Here is an 18430-nt window from a genome sequence, read left to right on the forward strand (position 1 = left end):
ATTCCCAGGATCCTGGACCTCTTTCCTCCTCCTTATCTTACACTTCTATTAGCTCTCTTGGCCCCTTTTTCTCTTCCAAGTTTGCAATGAATTTGTGTGTGTGTTTTAACTCATGCCTATTGCCCACTAACTGGAGCCAGAATCTTCCCCAAAATTTAAAGTTCCTGAGTACTTCCGCTGGCCATATTCCCATGCTTTGTTGCAGAAGCTTTTTGTTGGCACACTACATGCTCCCTGGCGCTTTATGTGGGTGTGCTAGCTGGGGATCGTGAGAAGTGCACTTCTGACTGGCTCCAAACCACCCTGCTCTGTCTAGCTATGGAGATATCCATTCTGGATGCTCTTTTATCAGGCGACCCGGGAGGAATTCCCGGGGTGTTACGGTGCCGGCCAGGGGGTGGGGCCACCGTTAGGCAGCCTCCTGAGCTGTTTCAGCTCAGGAACGCCCCCTTTTATTTTGGCTGAGATACGCCACCTTTTAGGTGGTGTATCTCCCATGCAACCCTATGCATGGATTTTTGGCGCCAGGTGGAGGTTTCAGCCTTAGGAGACAGTGCTACTGCGTTGCCTCCTAAGCCCGGTGTAGACATTCCGGTCAGGAATGCGCTGTTGGTCTACCTTTTTGACCCTTTGCCTCCCCTTTCTTGAACAAAGAGCACTGTGAATCTGGCTGATTGGAATATTTCACAGTAAACATGGGTTCTAGTGCTGAGGATCGCTGTACAGTTGATGTATTGTGACTGTCTGAATTGGCTTCTTCTTCAGGCCAAACGTTTGTATCATTCCCATTCATAAATTTTATTCTGTCTGGATCCCCAGCACATTTTTCAAGCACATAGGGGAGCTTTGCCACTTGATCAGTAGGTCCCTTTACAGCCACATGTGTGGGTCACTACTAGGGCTTTCGATTCAGTTCCATCTGACAAGAAAAACAGCCGAATTTTCCCTGATTCGGTGGTTTCTACTTTGGATAGAACCGAAGTCAAAAAAGGCGGGAAAACGACGAACCGAACTCGGCGAGTTTGGGTGGACACCGGATAAATTCGTACAAGTTTGGCGCCCCAAAGCAGCATTCTCCTGCGGCCAATCGGTGGCCAAGCTGGGTCTTCTTCTGGCCAATCAGTTGTGGATGAGTGCGTGAGCCCAGCTGCTGCGTGGCCCGGGGAGAGAGAGTGTCTGTTTGTGTGTGAGAGAGATCCCCTTGGGTGGGTGGGGGTGCGTGTGCACATTTGCGGCTTTCCGTGGCTCTGGGGGGCATTTTTGGAGGTAGAGGTCCCAAACTTTCAGTGTAGCTTGAGGGGACCCTTCTTGCAAGAACCCCCAAGCTTTGTAAATATTGGGTTATGGGGTCCTGAGATATGGGGCCCGGAATGGGTCCCCCCCCCAAAATTGCCAATTGGAATAAAGCCATTAAAAACACATTTGCGGCTTTCCATGGCTCCGGGGGGGCATTTCTGGAGGTAGAGGTCCCAAACTTTCAATGTAGCTTGAGGGGACCCTTCTTGCAAGAACCCCCAAGTTTTGTAAAGATTGGGTCAGGGGGTCCAGAGATACGGGGCCCGGAAGGGGTCCTACCCAAAATCGCCAATTGGAATAAAGGCATTAAAAACACATTCGCGGCTTTCCACGGCTCTGGGGGGGCATTTTTGGAGGTAGAGGTCCCAAACTTTCAGTGTAGCTTGAGGGGACCCTTCTTGCAAGAACCCCCAAGTTTTGTAAAGATTGGGTCAGGGGGTCCTGAGATATGAGGCCTGGAAGGGGTCCCCCCCAAAAATCGCCAATTGGAATAAAGGCATTAAAAACACATTCGCGGCTTTCCATGGCTCCAGGGGGGAGGGGGGTCCCAAACCTTCGGGGTAGCTTGGAGGGACCCTACTTGCAAGAACCTCCAAGTTTTGTAAAGATTGGGTCAGGGCCCCCCGAGTTATGCAGTCCCCCCCGTTGGAATAAAGCCATTAAAAACACATTCGCTGCTTTCCACGGCTCCAGGGGGGGCATTTTTGGAGGTAGAGGTCCCAAACCTTCAGGGTAGCTTGGAGGGACCCTACTTGCAAGAACCCCCAAGTGTTGTAAAGATTGGGTCAGGGGCCCCCGAGTTATGCGGTCCCCCCCAATTGGAATAAAGCCATTAAAAACACATTCACTACTTTCCACGGCTCTGGGGGGGCATTTTTGGAGGTAGAGGTCCCAAACCTTCAGGGTAGCTTGGAGGGACCCTACTTGCAAGAACCCCCAAGTTTTGTAAAGATTGGGTCAGGGGCCCTCGAGTTATGCGGTCCCCCCCAATTGGAATAAAGCCATTAAAAACACATTCACTGCTTTCCACGGCTCTGGGGGGCATTTTTGGAGGTAGAGGTCCCAAACCTTCAGGGTAGCTTGGAGGGACCCTACTTGCAAGAACCCCCAAGTTTTGTGAAGGTTGGGTCTTTACAAAACTTGGGGGTTCTTGCCGAATCCGAATTTTACTGAATTTTTTTTTCAACAGCCCTAGTCACTGCCCAGTTTGGGGATGCTTCCCTAGCCAGGTGTAAAACCTAAGACAACGGCTCTTTTACCAGAGGATTGAGAAGCGGCTGAAAGATGGGTTTCTTCTTTCCACTTGGGCTGTCCTTGGGTCAGTTTGTGCTGAATTGGAAAATGAAGAACATTCACACATGTGTCTCCCTGACCACACACTGTAACATGAGGGCCATATCAAATTCCCATCCCTGGCATGCAGTAAAGATATTATCATTTTGCATTAGGATCAGGTCATTTAGAAGCTTACAAGCAGGATCCATTTTGTATTGGCCCCAGAGCCCGAGCAGTTCAGGGTCCTGCTGGGAATGGATCAACAGTGAGTGGACTCCTCAAATCCCAAACTTTGTTATTTCAGGCTTGGGAAATGACCCTATTTCTGTATAACTGTTCCTGTCCTGAAGCCTAAAGCCACACAGCCTTAAGATTAGAATCCAACAATTAATCAAACCAATCCCTTTGCAGAACCCATTTAAACTATTCAGGGCTGTCTGGCACTTAGAAGGTTTTTCAGCAGATTTACTACTTTCCTTTTCCCCCAACTAATTGATTGTATTTAACAGACATAAATTCCTTTAAAAATTCCCCATTGCAGAACCTAAGGAGGCTGAAAAACACACACATCCTTTATTCTACCAGTGATTAAACACAGAATCCCCCTCCACCTAATTTACAAGAGTTTTCATCGGTAATCCGCTTATTAAAGCTCAAAGCCCTAAACAAAGAAAGTATTATCTAAAATGTTTCGGGTGGGTAGCTATGTTGGGTCTGCAGTAGAAGAGCCAGATTCGAGTCCAGCAGCACCTTAAAAACCAACAAGCTTTCCAGGGTCTAGGTTTTTGGGAAGCAAAGCTTATCCCCTGCTGGACTCAAATCCTGCTCCGTTATCTAAAATGGATTCTCACCGATTACTTTTCCCAGAAAGAGGGACTTCAGGGAGCTGAACTGAAGGTCTGACGTTCCCGGCAGGATGTGGGTTGTCGGAGGATAGTGGTCCAGCTGCAGAAACACAAAACGAAGAAGCCAGGATTTCAGATGAGCATGCCCTTACAATATTACCCAACCAGCCCTTCCTGGAAGAGATCACAGCACCACCACACAGATCTCTCTGCTTCCAGATGTTCTTGTTTTATTGGTGACTTTTAAGGAGCTTCCCTGAGAACCAAGGTCAAGCCACTGTTCCAAAGAACAGACTTCAAAACAAGTGAGCACTATCAGTCTCATACCCCCTCTGATTCACATCCTATTGCTTACGAAAAATTGTAGTCTATTACTAGACACAAGCATCCTAAAACAATGAGTTTAGAAATAAGGGACAAAGAAATGTTGTCACCCCTCCACTGTCCTTCTTGAGTGGAACTGATTGTAAGTGAAGAACCTTCAAATTGGTTACTATATGCTTCAATGGTGAACTGCCAAATTTTGTTACCAGTGGAAAAAAAAAACTTATTTTGAGGTCCATGCTTTGGATTTTGAGTTACAACAAAGAAGAAAGGCTTGGCTTGCAGTCTCCCATCTTGAGTTGTTGACCTTAAAAACCAAACAAGATTCCAAATTTGCTTTGACTGTGTCCACATTTTAAAGTGCCTGAAATCTGCTGAATTATAATTTCCCTGTGAGCATTAATTTATTCTGGGGAATCCTTGAACGTGACACTTTAAAACACTAATCAACAAGGGACAAAATAGCCTCCGATTGAGAACAGGTCACAGCATGGTAACTCTGAAGTCCATTGCCTAGGGGAGCGGATGTGGAGATCTGGAGAAAAAGAAGCATGTTTCATGAATGTGTTTTGGCACACTTTGGTCATGATCAAATCAAATTTATTAATATGGTCAATTGACCAATCACATGTTAATACATCAGAATTCTAGACTTAATAGTTTTGTACCGTAGAATTACAGACTGCTTGTATAAATAAAGGTGTAAGATCAATAAAAACAACCCCTGGTTAAAATTAAACAGGTAAAGGTCCCCTGTGCAAGCACCGCGTCATTCCTGACCCATGGGGTGATGTCACATCCCGATGTTCACGAGGCAGACTTTTACAGGGTGGTTTGCCAGTGCCTTCCCCAGTCATCTTCCCTTTACCCCCAGCAAGCTGGGTACTTGTTTTACCGACCCCGGAGGGATGGAAGGCTGAGTCAACCTCGAGCCGGCTACCTGAAACCGACTTCTGTCGAGATCAAACTCAGGTCATGAACAGAGCTTGGACTGCAGTACTGCAGCTTACCACTCTGCGCCGCGGGGCTCCTTTGGTTAAAATTATCCCCTTAAAATTCATAAAATTGTAAAGTATTTTAGCAATCATTCTCTAATAAAGTTCTGTGTATTTTAATAGTAACAGCGCAAAACTTGGCAGTTTGGAGCGTAAGCTGTGGATTTTCTCCTAATAGGAGCTTCTTTACCAAAAGCTCAGCTGACTCTTCAGGGAGTTTGCCAAGCAAGGGGGAAATAAGCTTTGATTGGACTTTGCAGTAGAATGGGCAACATATCCGTGTAAGTTCACTTTGGTCATGATCAAGCGGAAAGACTCCCACAGTTCCTTATTCGTTTTCTTGAATAAGTAACATTGAACTCTATAGAGCAAATGAACAAAGTTGAGTCCCATGCTAGCTTTGGAAGCTTATGTTCCCACCTCTGAGGCTGCAACCACACCACAAGGATTCTTGGTGTTTCTTGCAACCACACCACAAGGATTCTTGGTGTTTCTTGCAACCACACCACAAGGATTCTTGGTGTTTCTTGCAACCACACCACAAGGATTCTTGGTGTTTCTTGCATTGCCACTGTGAAGGCAGAGACGTTCTCAAAAGCGAGAGAGTGCCCATGCGAGTGGATGGATTCCTGCCCTGCACATGCCTTCTTGCAGCTTTCCATCCCAATTCTTTTCCAGGTAACGGGAACAAAGCCGACCTGCACTTTCCCCCTTATATGTCTGCATCACTGGCCTGTCAAAGCCATTGTTTCCCCCACCACTCCACTGGAGAGGGTCTTTGAGTGCTCTGAAACAAAAAAAAAGAGCAGGCAGTTCTTGTCTAGATGGCAGGGAAAGCCCTCCAGCGGCGTGGAGGGGGAAATGGCAGCCGGGGAACCTTCGAAAATGCCACTGCCACCTCCCCCCACCCCATGGCCTGCAAACATGCTTGGACTGTGTCCTTTCAAAAAAGACCTTAGCAAAGCAGGCTTGGGAGAGATCAGAGCAAAGCAGGGGGAAACCTGGAAAAGGGATACTTGAAAGGATGATGTCACTCAGAGCGACCAGCCTTTCAAGACCACACAAAGAAGAGATGGATTGTGCTTCATGAGAATTTTGCAAGTATCCCAGAACTAATAATACATCCGTTATCGAACCATTCCTGATCAATACATACATAGATCATGAATCCTCAGGTGTTTGTTGAAAACCTCAGTGGAAGGCAATGGTCTCCTTATCAGAAATGCTTTCTTCCTACTCAACCCTATTGGAAACCTGGAATTACACAGTAATTCATTTGGTAGAGGGGATGGGTTCCTACTCCCAATCTACAGGTGGTTAACTGCTTTCAGAGTTTGTTTTGTTACTAAAAAGACAAATCTTGTAAGAATCTAGACTAGAAATCTAGACTACAAATGAAACAAGTGAAACAAGACAGGATTATCCCTAAAAGTTGTGGTGTGCTGCCATCTAGTGGCTAATGAGGAGTAAGGCACTAAAAGAGGAAGATTTGTAGTCCTCTATGGGGCTTGGTGAAGCTCACACGAATAAAATGTAACAGCATTCATAACAATAAAAATATACCATGGCAATGTGTTGTTTGCAAAGCATATTGCATCTCAGTATAACAACAACTAATAAGAAGAAAAACACAATGATGCCATAAAAGTTTTAACTGTTATCTTTTATGCTTACTTTAAGCTCTGGTTTTAGCTTGTTTCAGCAATGTCTTTGAGTGTTGGTTTTAATAGCTTTTAAGATGAGTTTTAATTTGTATGTTTTTATTTGTTAGCCGCATGGGTGCCCCAATGGGGGCAGAAAGGCGGGATAATGATGATGATGATGATGATGATGATGATGATGATAATCCCAGAGATAAATGTTGGGTGTTTTATCATGATGGGCTTGATCCAGCCAAAATCATGTAGCTGAGAATCCCACTGACTTGGATGGGAAATTTAAGGACAGGATGAAGCCAATGGGAACAAAAATTGCCCAACTTTCTTTGGAACGTTTAATCCATTTTGAATTATAGTGGTCAATTCAGTCCCATTCTCAATGTTACACTTATACAACAAAACAGTGTTAATCCAGAGTTAACAGTGATGTAGGAAAGGTTAATATTTGGCCCAGTTCCTTTATAAAAAGACAGATTTCCAAGGATTTAAAGGAGGCATGCTAAAAAACTATTAAATGTTTATTCCACCATAAACTTTTGTGACCAGAGCCCCCTTTTTCACGTGCAATGGGTGGATTCTCACTATATTGTTATTTTATGAGATCAAAGGGTCATAAAAAGGAGGGAAGTAAGGGTGAAATGTTATTATGTAAAATTCAAACCTAATCTAGAAAAAACAGAAGACCATTAATTAGTTATGGTATACTAGCCAACACTTTTAAATAGTGGGGAAGTCCCAGGTTTCGCTAAATTTGTTAATTGCAGGGAGATAAAAATCTCAAGTTGGTTCAGCCTAGTGGAATGTGAAGCCTCATAATGAATCCCAGTTCAGCAGTTTCACATTGAAGTTCTTTTCTTGATGGTTAGATGGGTTAGATTTCCCCATCCTTAGTATTAATTTTACTGCTATAACTGCCCCATAACAATCATCACTGTGCGTTTACCTGAACAATGATCTCCTTCCCTTTCCGTGTGATATTAATGCTGTGTGGTTGTCCATTTGCCACCTTCCTGTGATCTACATTGATGTTATATGGTTCTTTGGTGCCTCCAAGATGGTATCGAATCTGTAAATTTCCTACAGAAAAAGAACAGCCATTTAGTTATTTCTGGCTCTTTTTCTCAGTACTGATTATAAACCCGTTCGCCTTTTTAACTATCATATCCTTTTAGTATGCAAATATGCTCTCAGGAATTGAGCTCCATATGGGGCCATTTCACAAATTATGCAGGGACAAACTCAGGTTTGCTACTGAGCGTACACAAAACTGCAGCCAGTCATAGCTTCCAGACAAATTTTATTTGTATATTTATTAGATGTATCCTGCCTCTCCCTTAAAATGGGGCTCAGGACAGCTGACAACATACAATACAATAACAAATATAAAACCACAGTTTCAATAAGATCCAATCAAAAACTCAGCACACAGAGCAAACTAACAATTGTTGTCATTTAAAAAATCAGCAACTTTGACGGCAGAGTCAATCAATCCCCACCAAATAGGGTTGCCTGTTTAGGGTTGGGAAATTCCTGAAGATTTGGAGGTGGAGTCTGTGGAGGGCAGAGTTTGGGCAGGGGAGGGACCTCAGTGGGCTATGAGTCATGGAGTCCACCTTCTGAAGCAGCCATTTCCTTCAGGGGAACTTTTCTCTCCAACCTGGAAATTAGTTGTAATTCTGGGAGATCTCCAGGTGCCAACTCTGAATGTTTGTTGCATGATACATGTGCTTTATAAACACATTTCTCACATTCACACTTTTAGACACTTTACAGTTGGTGTAAAATTCAAAAGGAATCGACCCCAAGTTTCAAGGAACAGGTATCACTTTTAGTTCACTAATAGGGAGTGGGCAAGATGATAGAACAAGGATCCCCAGTCTTGTTGAGTCTTGATGAGTCTGTGGGGTTTAAGCCAATTCCGCAGGATCTGTAAGACAGAGATGTTCTGCCAGTCTTATGGTTGAAGGCAGCGATGGTATAAATCTAGAGCCTGGCCTCCTACCTCCTCAGTCCTTTCCCCCCTTTCCCTTTGGGCCTTCCCTCCATTTCTCCTGATTGTGTTTCCCTTGTCTCCATGTCTCTCTGTCTCCATCCTCTCTCCCCACCCACAGGTGACATTAATGGGTGATAGCTATGGTAGGCATCGATACACATCTCCTTTATAACATCCTCCCTAAGTAGGGTTGCCAGGTCCCTCTTCGCCACTGGCAGGAGGTTTTTGGGGAGGAGCCTGAGGAGGGCGGGGTTTGGGGGGGGGAAGGACGTCAATGCCATAGAGTCCAGTTGCCAAAGCGGCCATTTTCTCCAGGTGAACTGTCTCTAACGGCTGGAGATCAGTTGTAATAGTAGGAGATCTCCAACTAGTACCTGGAGGTTGAGATAAAGATAGTACGAGGCTCTCAAATAACTGCAAAAACATGTATTGACAAAAAAGTAAGTGAACGTGCAAACACGTATCAAAGGAAACTTAGCTAAGACGTAGTGAACATAACAACACAATTCAACGAACTGCTATATACAAAATCGAGTATAAAAGGACTCTCATACAGTTCATAAGTCTCAAATATGGTCAGGAAGACTCAGTAACTGTTCATATATCTCTTTAAGTTCCCTCAAGAACCGGGAGAAGAAACTGATGCCAGGAGGAGTTGGAACACCGTCCGGATGCTTTGCGTTTTCACCGCCGCCAGGGCGGCTTCTTCAGCTCTTCGTTTGCAAGGAGTCAAGGCTCCTTAGATATAAGAAAAATATTATAAATACTCAGCTGGTAACTTCTTGCGCCCGACTGGCTGCTCCGCTCAAAGCGCTTATCGTACTATCTTTATCTCAGCCTGTCTATATTAGTACTTGTGTATCTTTGCTCCAGTACCTGGAGGTTGGCAACCCTATCCCTATAGTGGAGTAGTTGGGTGCCATCTGTGTGGGATTTTAATTAATGATGTTTTAGATTGTTTTAGATTATTTTAACTTGTATTTATACTGTGTAGTGAGAGCCAGCATGGTGTAGTGATTCCTCACTCCTCCACATGAGTGGCAGATGCTAATCTGGTGAACTGGATTTGTTTCCCCACTCCTACACCTGAATCCAGTTGGGTGACCTTGGGCTAGTCACAGCTCTCTTAGAGCTCTCTCAGCCTCACTTAACTCACAGGGTGTCTGTTGTGGGGAGGGGAAGGGAAGGAGATTGTAAGCCAGTTTGACTTTGTCATAAGTGGTAGAGAAAGTTGGCATATAAAAACCAATTCTTCTTCTTCTTCTCCTCCTCCTCCTCCTTAGCTGCCCTGAACCCGGTTCACTTGGAGAGGGCAGGGTACAAATAAAATGTATTATTATTTGTAGTAGTAATAGTATCATCATCATCAGTTTTCCTTGTGGCTTTAGGGTTGGAAACAATGCTGAGGTGACCAACCCCTGTAACAAATTTGGCCATCAAAAACAAGCCACTTACCAGAAGCGTTCAAAAGCACCGCCATATAGTCCTTGGTGTAAGAGCTGATGTATAGAAGGACGCTGGGGGGTTTGCTGGTGCTGAAACTAAAGCTAAGCTCTTCTCTATCCAGGGTCAAGTCAGACGCAGCATTCTCCGGTTCTGTGGAGCTGAAGAGAGTCCTGCTCACCAAGTCCTTCAGGTTATTTCCTGCAGATGAAAAGTTATACCGGAGCCACATCCCTTCTTCAAAAAACGCTCCGACCTCTTTGGGGGAAGGGGCAGGGAGAGGAGAGGAGAAACAAACAAAAAGGACAGTGAATGTACTCTATGGCATGCTTCGAAGGGCACGTTCAATAACCACAGTACTCTCATTTACCACTACATCATTTTCTTCTAATGCACTTGTCTATAATTTTTCAGCTTGTTAAATCAACACTTTCTAAACCATCTGGCAACACTGATGTTTATCATCAAAGATGTTTACTATCGGCCTTCCGCCACCCATGCTATCCAGTGTGGGTCAGGCTCTGGAGGGGTTTCATTGGGTTTAATTTATTTATCTAATTTGTTCATTTATACCCCACCTTTCTCCCTAGTGGAGACCCAAAGAGGCTTCTATCATTCTCATTAAAAACCCTGTGAGGTAGATTAGATGGAGAGTGTATGACTGGCCCAAAGTCACTTAGCAAGCTTCCATGGCACAGTAGGGATTCGAACCTGGAGTCTCCCCGATCCTAGTCTGACACACAGCCATCCTTTCCACTCAAATTTGTCCAGTTCTTTTTCTTACTACCCCCCCCCCCCAATGCCACATGCCTCTTGTCCATGCATATACTATGATCTCCAGCATAGCCTTTTTTGGTAATCAAAGTGGATCATTATTTTCCTTTTTACCTGCAGAAAATATGCTTGGCTTCAACCTATTGCTTTTAACAAGCTGGCCCTGTAACAGATGTGCAGGCAAATATATATACACACACATATACATACACACGACACCTGCATATCTGTTACAAGACCAGCTTGTTAAATGCTGTGTGTGTGTGTGTGTGTGTATGTATACATGTATGAGTATATATCTATATATCTGGATGGCCCAGGCTAGTCTGATCTTGTCAGATCTCAGAAGCTAAGCAGGGTTAGCCCTGGTTAATATTTGGATGGGAGACCACCAAGGAATACCAGGGTTGCTGTTCCATTGACTGATTTTTTATTTAGGGTCTCTGTCTCTTTAACAGCTGATTCACAGTCCCTGGCGTATTGATTCCACATTCCTTGTCCTCATTGGCTTGTTACACTATTTGGTGAGTTTAGAGTTAGATTACGTACCGCTTCAGGAGAAAATTATGCGCGCTTATATTTTCATTTGACGCATTCCCTAGGTAAACCTAATTCTGTCATTACTCTGTATCGGGAATGATGTTTTAGCTGTAATTATATGTTATAGAATTTGTTAAAAAAATTTTTTACAGCATGACGGTTCTATCGGCAACAATTGATACAATTCGTCCTTAATTTTGCCGGTCAATTTCTATCACTTTGAGCTGAAGAAGCCTCTTGAAACGTGGATGCAAGACTAGCCGCACGTTCTCCAGCTCTACATTGTTGGACCTTGACCTTTGGGTCGTTCTGGACTCTGCACTCACATGACATACTAATCTGATCCTATTGGACTCGTGGGTGGGGTGTTGCTGTATTTTCAGGGCTTTTTGCCCCAGCTGCATCATTGTGTTGTGTTTCTATTTGTGATACTTTGTTTCATATTGTTGGTTTCATATTTACCCAACCACAGTTTGTGGTATGTTGGGCATGCTGTTAATAGCTAATAAATTGTAAGTTGTTATTTTTGTTTATTATATTTGAGCCCTCGTGCTGCCAATCTCTTTACGCTTTCTTAATTCTGGCACAGGTATGCTGCATTGATTGTAACCCCCTGGAGGTTGGCAACCCTATTTAGGATGCCACTATTAAACTTGGTTCACACAGGCAGGGGAACATGTGGGTAGAACGGACTGTGCCACAAGAAGGCAGGTGGCGGCTTCCAGCTTTGAATGTTCCTTAACATTCAAAAACTCCAAGCAAATAGAAAATTGGCATATCAAAGTTTCTTCCTCCTCTCTTTGCCCTCTGTGCTGGTTTTCTGTTTGACGGGAGTTTCCTTTTCTCTTTTAACAAAAAAGGGAAGCATTCCAAACTGCGATTCTCCATCAGCAGTCGGAAGTGGCGCAATCCGTTGGACCTCCTCATGTCTTCTTTGTCTCCCCCATCCTTCTTGGAGCTTGCCCACATAGGTAGATGTGGTAGAATCCTGACTCAGTAGGACTGTACCACCTCAGACTGAAGAGATCACATTTTTTTACTTTCCCCCCAAGCTACCTGGTGAAAAACCAAAGGGGTCACGCCATGGAGAAACCATTTCAGCTTAGCTTGTTATATGCTCTGCTCATTTTCTCCTTCCAAAAAAACCGGATTAATGTTGGGGAACTGACCTATATTCATTAGTGGAACAGGTCATTCCATCCACTTAAGCACTCAACCACCTTGTGACCACTTCATTCTTCTGTAGGGTTGGCAGCTCCAGGTTGGGAAATACCTAGAAAATTTGGGGGTGGAGCCTGTGGAGGGCAGAGTTTGGAGAGGGGAGGGACTTCAATGTCATAGAGTCCAATTGCCAAAGTGGCCATTTTCTCCAGGGGAACTGATCTGTATTGCCTGAAGATCAGTTGTAATAGCGGGAGATCTCCAGCCACCACCCTATTCTTCTGCATGTGTAGACCAGGCCTGCATCTTGGCTTATGGAAGGGAGTAAGCAGCTGTGTGTTTGAGGGGCAGGGGTGGTGGTGAGTGGAAATTCTGATACAGCCTCCTTGGCTGTTAATAATTGTGAGAAGGAATAGTATCGCCTGCATCTAAGTTTGTGGCTGTTTCCACATGGGTGTTTTGCTCCTCCTTGGCTTCTTTATGGCATTGGTGTCTTTAGGAGCATCCCCATGATATTTGTCCTGCTTGGGCGTTTGCTCCTGCTTTGCCACAATCTTTCCCAAACCTGGCTTGATATGATCTTTTTTGTTACCTGGAGATCAGTTGTAATAGTGGGAGATCTCCAGCCACCACCTGGAGATTGGCAACCCTAACGATCAGAGTCTTTCAGATACAGTTCTTTCACAGTCACTCTCTTTTTGGAAACAGAAAACCTTTCAAAAGGCCTAGGAGATTTGCCATAGTAACAGGTTGCCAGGCAGGCTGGCCCTTTCAAGATAAAAGCCACAGGGAGATAAAGATATTCCAGCAAGAGTAGTTTCCTGTAAAAAAAATCTAAAAAAATACACAGTGCAGTCACGCTCTACTGGCAGATACTGAAGAAATACAAATAAAGGAAATTTTAACCAGTCATCTAGATAAGGGTTAAAAATGACCAGAGTTTGCGAAGCATTACAAATTTTTTATTAAGGAAGGTATGTAATCTTAATTTGAAAAGGCAGACTTTACAAACAGGGATGCCAGCCTCCAGGTGGGACCTGGGGATCCTCCGGAATTACGTCTCATCTCCAGACTGCAGATCTGCTCCCCTGGAGAAAATGGATGTTTGGGAAGGTGGACTCTATGGCATTGTAGCCCACTGAAGTCCCTGCCCTCCCCAGGCTCCACCCCCAAATTTCCAGGAGTTTCCCAACCTGGATCTAGCAACCCTACCCCCCCCCATCCCCAGGGACCTGTCAACTAGGGTTGCCAGGTCCCTCTTCACCACTGGCGAGAGGTTTTTGGGGCGGAGCCTAAGGAGGGTGGGGTTTGGGGAGTGGAGGGACTTCAATGCCATAGAGTCCAATGGCCCAAGCTGCCATTTTCTCCAGGTTAACTGATCTCTATCGGCTGGAGATCAGTTGTAATAGCAAGAGATCTCCAGCTACTACCTAGAGGTTGGCAACCCTACTGACAACCCTATTCACAAACCTGTAATATTTACATTTGAAAAACAAAGCTTGCTAGGAAAGCAGGCCAGGGCTTTGGTTACCTGAAGGGGTAATTTACCCACCTGGTCACTAGTTGCAGTAAACTGGGGGGTGAGGAGAGCTACGTGTGGCTTGCTGTTCCCGACCTGTAAGAAACCACTAGATCGATTGTTCCTTCTCTTGAGTTTTGTTAGCTCCATTACTCTGTAGCAACTTGGCTACGGTCTTCGTCTTCCCTTGGATATATCTCTGCTTGCAGGCGCGAAACAGATTTATGGAAGGACTGGCGCTTCTAAATAGCCACTCAGCAGAGTCAACTGTACTTTGGCTGGATTCCCTCTCTTCACTTTCGGAACAATCACAGAGAGGACTGCTGGGTTTTTACCACTTCAGATTACAGGTGTGGGAGTGAATGCTTAAATGCTCTCTCTCTCGCAAGTGGAAATGCTTCTCCACAAATAGAAAAGCAGGCATAACAGCAGGAAAGAAGCTTTCTTTCTTCCTTTCTTCCTTTCTTCCTTTCTTCCTTTCTTCCTTTCTTCCTTCCTTCCTTCCTTTCTTTAATACATTTAAGTACTTCTCTCACAACTAAAATCCTCTAGGCGTTTTCCAACATGTAAAACATTACAACTATAAAACACTACCACTACCACCACCACCACCACCACTACTACTAATAACAATGACAACAACAATAACATCAAAATCAGACTAACATGCCAGATATAAAATCCCTAAAAACAATAATCAGCAATAATATAAATAATGCTCAAAAGGCAGCAGAGGTCCTCAGTAACAAAATTAAAAGCAGCACAGGTATATAAAACACAAAATCAAGCCAACACACCATTAGCAATTTCTGAATGCCCAAGCAAGTAGAAAAGTTGTGTCCTGAAGCTGAAAAGTTAACAGATTTGGCAACAGGTGAGAAGAGACAGGAAATGCATTCTACAGATTAGGGGCCACAACAGAAAAGGTCCTTTGTAGCTTAGCCTTGATATTCTATTTTTCTATTTGGAAAACATTTTTTAAAAAAATATGGGTCACTTATGGGACAGTCAAGCATGCTACACCTCACCTACAATCTACTTCTTTTACAATACTAGAGTCTGTGGACACTCAACGAAGTTAATGGGCAATAGATCCAGGGTGAACAAAAGGACTATTTAACTCAATGAGTAATTAAACTGTGGAATTTGGGGGTTCCCTTTGATTATGCATGCCTTTGACCCATCAGAGGTCGCCTCGCTCAGTCTCCCCACATGTTTTGCCTGTGTTTTTCAGATGCTGCTTTAGCCAGAATCTGGAAAATAAAGGCAAAAAGTGCGGGGAGAGTGAAGCGACCTCTTGACAGGCAGAAAAGGCATGCATAATCAAAAAGAAGCCCCAAAGCAGTCGGCGAGGGTGACCACAGGGAAATATCCCTGCATAAAAGGCCATAGAGGATAGGTCCATCAGTGGCTGCTAGCTAAGGTGACTAAAAGGAAACCTATATATTCAGAGGCAACATCAGGGGAAGGCTTCAGCCTCTAAACCAGGGGTGACAAACATAAGGCCTGTGTGCTGGATCAAGCCTAGGGTTGCCAACCAGGTACTAGCTGGAGATCTCCTACTATTGCAACTGATCTCCAGCCGTTAGAGATCAGTTAACCTGGAGAAAATGGCCTCTTTGGCAATTGGACTCTATGGCATTGAAGTCCTTCCCCTCCCCAAACCCTGCCCTCCTCAGGCTCCACCCCCCAAAAACCTCCCACCAGTGGAGAAGAGGGACCTGGCAACCCTAATCCGGCCCCTTGAGAGCTCTTATCCGGCCCATGAGCCATCCGAGGCAGCCACCCCACCCCCACTCTCGATCTGGGCCGGCGAGACATGGCCCAGCCTGACCAAGTGACATTTATATCATATCTGGCCCTTGTAACAATTGAGTTTGACAACTCTGCTCTAAGCCCTGTATGTTGGCCCTCTAGGACAATTAATTGGTCAGAGTGAGGCAGGATGTTGCACCAGATGGACCGCTGGTTGGTTCCAATGGGGAACCTTTTATGTTCTTCTGAAGCAGTACAGTCTCCAACTGGGCTATTACATGACTATGTGGGATGTGAACATCGGCTCTTGATGGTACATAAGAGAAGGGATTTTCATTGCAGGAAACTTCCAAGCCATTTTCTAGTTTATTTTATATTCCCATTCCACTCTCGTCCAATTTTGTCCTTGATAATATATCATTGCAGCGTTAGAAAGCCACCAATTTTCTAATACTGAGCCCTGAAAAGTTATCTTGTCGATGGACTTTTCCCCATTGATACTGATGTGCATTAGACACATTTGCACTAATTTTGATGCCCTAGGGCAGTGGTGTATATATTACACCATATAGACTTTAGCAAGACCTGTTTAAAAAGTAGCAAATCTTCCCTTTACAAATATAAAGCATTTAAATCTAGCTCTATGTTTCCATACATGTTCATAGTAATTTTGATACAAATTAAAGGAAAGGTAAGAATGCAAAAAAGATTTCCTTATACATCACCGCGTGAACCAAAGGAGTTTCATGATAGCAGAGTCTAAAACAGCCTCTGTATACTGTAATATCTTCCTTATCTGTCTTTCCCCTTTTTTCCTTTTCTGTACCCCCTTTAAAAATGAATAAAATCTTTTAAAAAAACAAACAAAAAACAGCCTGTCTAGATTAAGATGCTTTTTAGATTTTTTTCATGGCAAACTATCTGCAGGGCTGTCAAACAGGTAGCGATATCAGAGTGCCTGCCTGCTATTTTCTTTTTGTGCTTCTCTGTTCTCCATCCACAACAAGCAGAAGATGGCTTGAAGTAACTGGCTCAAAGAATTCAAAGTACTTCCACCAAAAGAATTCAAAAGTACTTCCTCTCCCCAAGAACAAAATGGAAATTGTAAGGATTTGAAAAAATATCTTTGACTTGAAAGAATCAATGAAGAAATCATATGGTTCTCTCAGGGAATCTTTCCACAGATGATGTGATCTTACATAAGGTTGTACTCCAAGTGTGTGAGTAGGCATGCCAGACTCCCCTGGAATTACAGCTGGTCTCCAGACTACAGAGATCAGTTCCCCTGGAGAAAATGGATGCTGTGGAAGATGGTCTCTATGGCATTGTACCATACTGAGGTCCCTGTGCTCTATGCCCTGTTGGCCCTAACCTGGATGGCCCAGGCTAGCCTGATCTTGTCAGATCTCAGAAGCTAAGCAGGGTTGGCCTTGGTTAGTAATGGGATGTGAGACCACCAAGGAATGCCAGGGTTGTTGTGCAGAGGCAGGCAATGGCAAAGCACCTCTGTGAGTCTCTTGCCTTGAAAACCCTACAAGGTTGCCATAAGTCGGCTGCGACTTGACGGCACTTCGCACGAACGTGCCCTGTTGGTTAACCACTGTGTGAGAGAGGATGACAGATTAGATGGCCCGTTGGTCTGATTCTCCAGGTCTCCTTGTATTCCTGACATTCAGGGTCAATGGGCTGCCCAGGACAGCCAATGGCGATCCAGAGCATTTAGTACCAAGTCCCAGAAGTGTCACAGTAGACACTAGGCTTGGACTCTTCAGGGAGACAGGTCACCAGTTGTCAGCGTGGTGTCATGGTTAAGGATGGTGGTTAGGAGAGGTGTACTCTAATCTGGAGAACTGGGTTCAATTCCCCTGCTCCTCCACATGAAGCCAGCTGGGTGACCTTGGGCTAGTCACAGTTCTCTCTGAACTCTCTCAGCCCCACCTGCCTCACAAGGTGTCTGTTGTGGGGAGAGGAAGGGAAGGAGATTGTAAGCTAGTTTGATTCTTCCTTAAGTGGTAGAGAAAGTTGGCATATAAAAAAACAACTCTTCTTCTTGAAATGCCACCATTGAAATGGTGTAGAGAGCTGAGGGTGAGAGTCAGGAGGACCAAGGTTTAAATTTCTGCTCATCCATGAAGCTCTCTTGGCGTCCCTCAGCCAGTCACTGATCAACATTTAACTTTCCTTTCAGGGATGATTTGAAGGCACTGTACGTCATCCAAAGCTCCTTGAAAAAATGGAAGGGTAAAATTTAATGTACTACAATAAAGAGAATCAAATTTAAGGCTAGAATGTATATGGTAGACAATGGTCACCACTTCTGGGGCTGGAAATTCCTAGAGATCTGGTAGAGCCTGAGGAGGGTGGGTTTTGGGGTAGGGAGGGTATAATGCTACACACTCAATACTCCAGAGCAGCCACTGATCCCTATTGCCTGGAGATTGGTTGTAATTCCAGGATATCTCCAGGCCTCATTTGGAAATTGGTAGTAGTGACCATGGGACTTGCCAATAGCTCATTTTGGGGGTCTTGGCCTACGTTCTTTCAGTCCCTTCTTTCAACTGTCCCTCCAGAAACCATAGGTACGGACCAAAGGCCTAGACTTTTCCCTCATGCCTAGGGTTGCCAGGACCCTCTTCGCCACCGGCAGGAGATTTTTGGAGCCTGAGGAGGGGAGGGTTTGGAGAGGGGAGGGACTTCAATGCCATAGAGTTCAATTGCCAAAGCGGCCATTTTCCCCCAGGTGATCTGATCTCTACCGGCTGGAGATCAGTTGAATTAGCAGGAGATCTCCTGCTACTACCTGGCAGTTGGCAACCCTACTCACGCCCCAGCCATTTTGTTGGAGAAGCCTG

General features: G+C 44.6%; 1 protein-coding gene across 1 annotated transcript in view; it reads right to left on the reverse strand.

Moving 5' to 3' along the window:
• The window catches only part of CNTNAP2 (contactin associated protein 2), a 744578-nt gene that overhangs the window by 83500 nt on the left and 642648 nt on the right, over positions 1-18430 (reverse strand). The window contains exons 17-19 of the mRNA XM_056857035.1: positions 9842-10087; positions 7337-7470; positions 3423-3516 (exon numbers count right to left, since the gene is read on the reverse strand). Of these exons, the coding sequence (XP_056713013.1) occupies positions 3423-3516; positions 7337-7470; positions 9842-10087 (474 nt within the window). The remainder of the gene's footprint in view (positions 1-3422; positions 3517-7336; positions 7471-9841; positions 10088-18430) is intronic.

Source organism: Euleptes europaea, chromosome 11, assembly GCF_029931775.1.
Source record: "Euleptes europaea isolate rEulEur1 chromosome 11, rEulEur1.hap1, whole genome shotgun sequence".
NCBI classification, from domain to species: Eukaryota; Metazoa; Chordata; class Lepidosauria; order Squamata; family Sphaerodactylidae; genus Euleptes; species Euleptes europaea.